This window comes from Oculina patagonica, unplaced genomic scaffold, assembly GCF_052425735.1.
Source record: "Oculina patagonica isolate OP01 unplaced genomic scaffold, crgOcupat unplaced547, whole genome shotgun sequence".
NCBI classification, from domain to species: domain Eukaryota; kingdom Metazoa; phylum Cnidaria; class Anthozoa; order Scleractinia; family Oculinidae; genus Oculina; species Oculina patagonica.
The window spans coordinates 1-1,474 of NW_027558414.1; the positions used below are offsets into that span (position 1 = coordinate 1).

A 1,474-nucleotide genomic window follows, 5' to 3' on the forward strand; every position below is an offset into this window, starting at 1 on the left:
GCGGCGTAAAGACGTCTTTTGCAGCCGTCCGCCTATATTTCTGTCCTGTCTTGGCAAATGGCCGAAATATTAGGACAACTCTGGAACAAACGTAAAACAATATCATCGGCCTCGTCGGACGAATCTACTTTATCCCCTGAATCAAAGAAAACGAAATCAAACTCTTCGCCAACGCGAACCGAACAAGACGACGAGGTAATGTCAGCTCTTAACATTTCACAAGATCTGGGAGCGACTCTTCAGGCAATCCTAGCCAAACTAGATAAACTCGACACAATAGAGTCTGCTGTGAATAAAATCGAAGCGAAACTCGAGAATCTTGAGAAAAGAACGCAAACGCTGGAAGAATACCAAACAACATCGAAGAAAGACATTGAAGACCTAAAGGACGGACTAAACTTCACAGGACAACAACTCAATGAAAAAATGGAAGGAGTGAAGAAGGCGCATCAAATTTACGAAGGTCAATTGGCGGAGTTGGCGGAAAAAGTTCAGAAAAACGAGGAATTGATCAAAGAGGTCAAGACAAAGAATCTCTACTTAGAATCTTATTCCCGCCGTGAAAACATAAAATTCACAAACATAAATCAGGCGGTTGAAAGGGCCGAAGACACAGAAGACGTTCTTCGAACCTTCCTCGAAGAAGACCTTGGTTATCGGGATGCAAGAACGGTGGAAATCCAGCGCGTGCATCGCATCGGCAAATCCAAGGATGGGAAACCACGGCCCATCCTGGCGCGTTTCCTCCGATACAAGGATTGTCAACAGATCTTTTCTCTAGGACACCGACTTAAAGAAACAGATTTTCAGATGTTCAGAGACCTCCCTCAGGAGATCATTTCTCGTCGCAAAACACAGATGGAAGCCTTTAAAGAAGCCAGGAAACATGGAGTTGCTGCCTCATTTAGCCAATCTCAACCGGATAAACTGTATATTAGAGGTAAATTGTGGCCCATCGGTCAAAAGTTTACTGTTTAAATAACTGTAGTTCGACTTCGCTCGGGATGAATATTTAATTGTTCATAGTTACTGCCAAAAAGTTTCACTTTAATTACAGGCGGTTTTTCGGCTGCTCAAACGTCAGATAGAGCTACAATTTTTGTCTAGCCTTTTTCTCACGGTAGCAAGCAATCATTTGCCCAATTGCTTAACCATAAGCCGATTAGTAGTTTTATTCCTTTTACGTGTTTTTTCGTTTTTCTGTCTCAGGGGCATAGAAAACTACCAAATTAACAGTATTTTTAAAGCATGTGGTCATTTTGAGACCGTTATTTATAAAATGCAAATCAGTCATCACAATCTCTTATACTTCATATAATACAATGGATCTGAAATTAGCTTCCCTTAACGTCAGGGGATTAGGTAACAATACAAAAAGAAGAGAGGTGTTTAATTGGTTGAAAGAGAAAAAGCAATCTATATATATGCTGCAAGAGGTTCATTGTTCTGAAGACACTTCGGAAATATGGGCTAA

The 1,474-nt window shown here is 41.0% G+C and overlaps 1 protein-coding gene across 1 annotated transcript; it reads left to right on the forward strand.

Annotated features, from left to right (window-relative positions):
* The first annotated feature begins 57 nt into the window (after nucleotides 1-57).
* LOC144640896 (uncharacterized) lies at nucleotides 58-982 on the forward strand. Its single transcript, XM_078499953.1, has one exon. It carries the CDS (start codon nucleotides 58-60, stop codon nucleotides 976-978), a length of 921 nt encoding a protein of 306 aa, XP_078356079.1. The 3' UTR covers nucleotides 979-982.
* The last annotated feature ends 492 nt before the right edge of the window (nucleotides 983-1,474 follow it).

Bases quoted from the DNA above. Each gene is read 5' to 3' on its own strand.
- LOC144640896 (XM_078499953.1), top strand. From the start codon at position 58: ATGGCCGAAATATTAGGACAACTCTGGAACAAACGTAAAACAATATCA.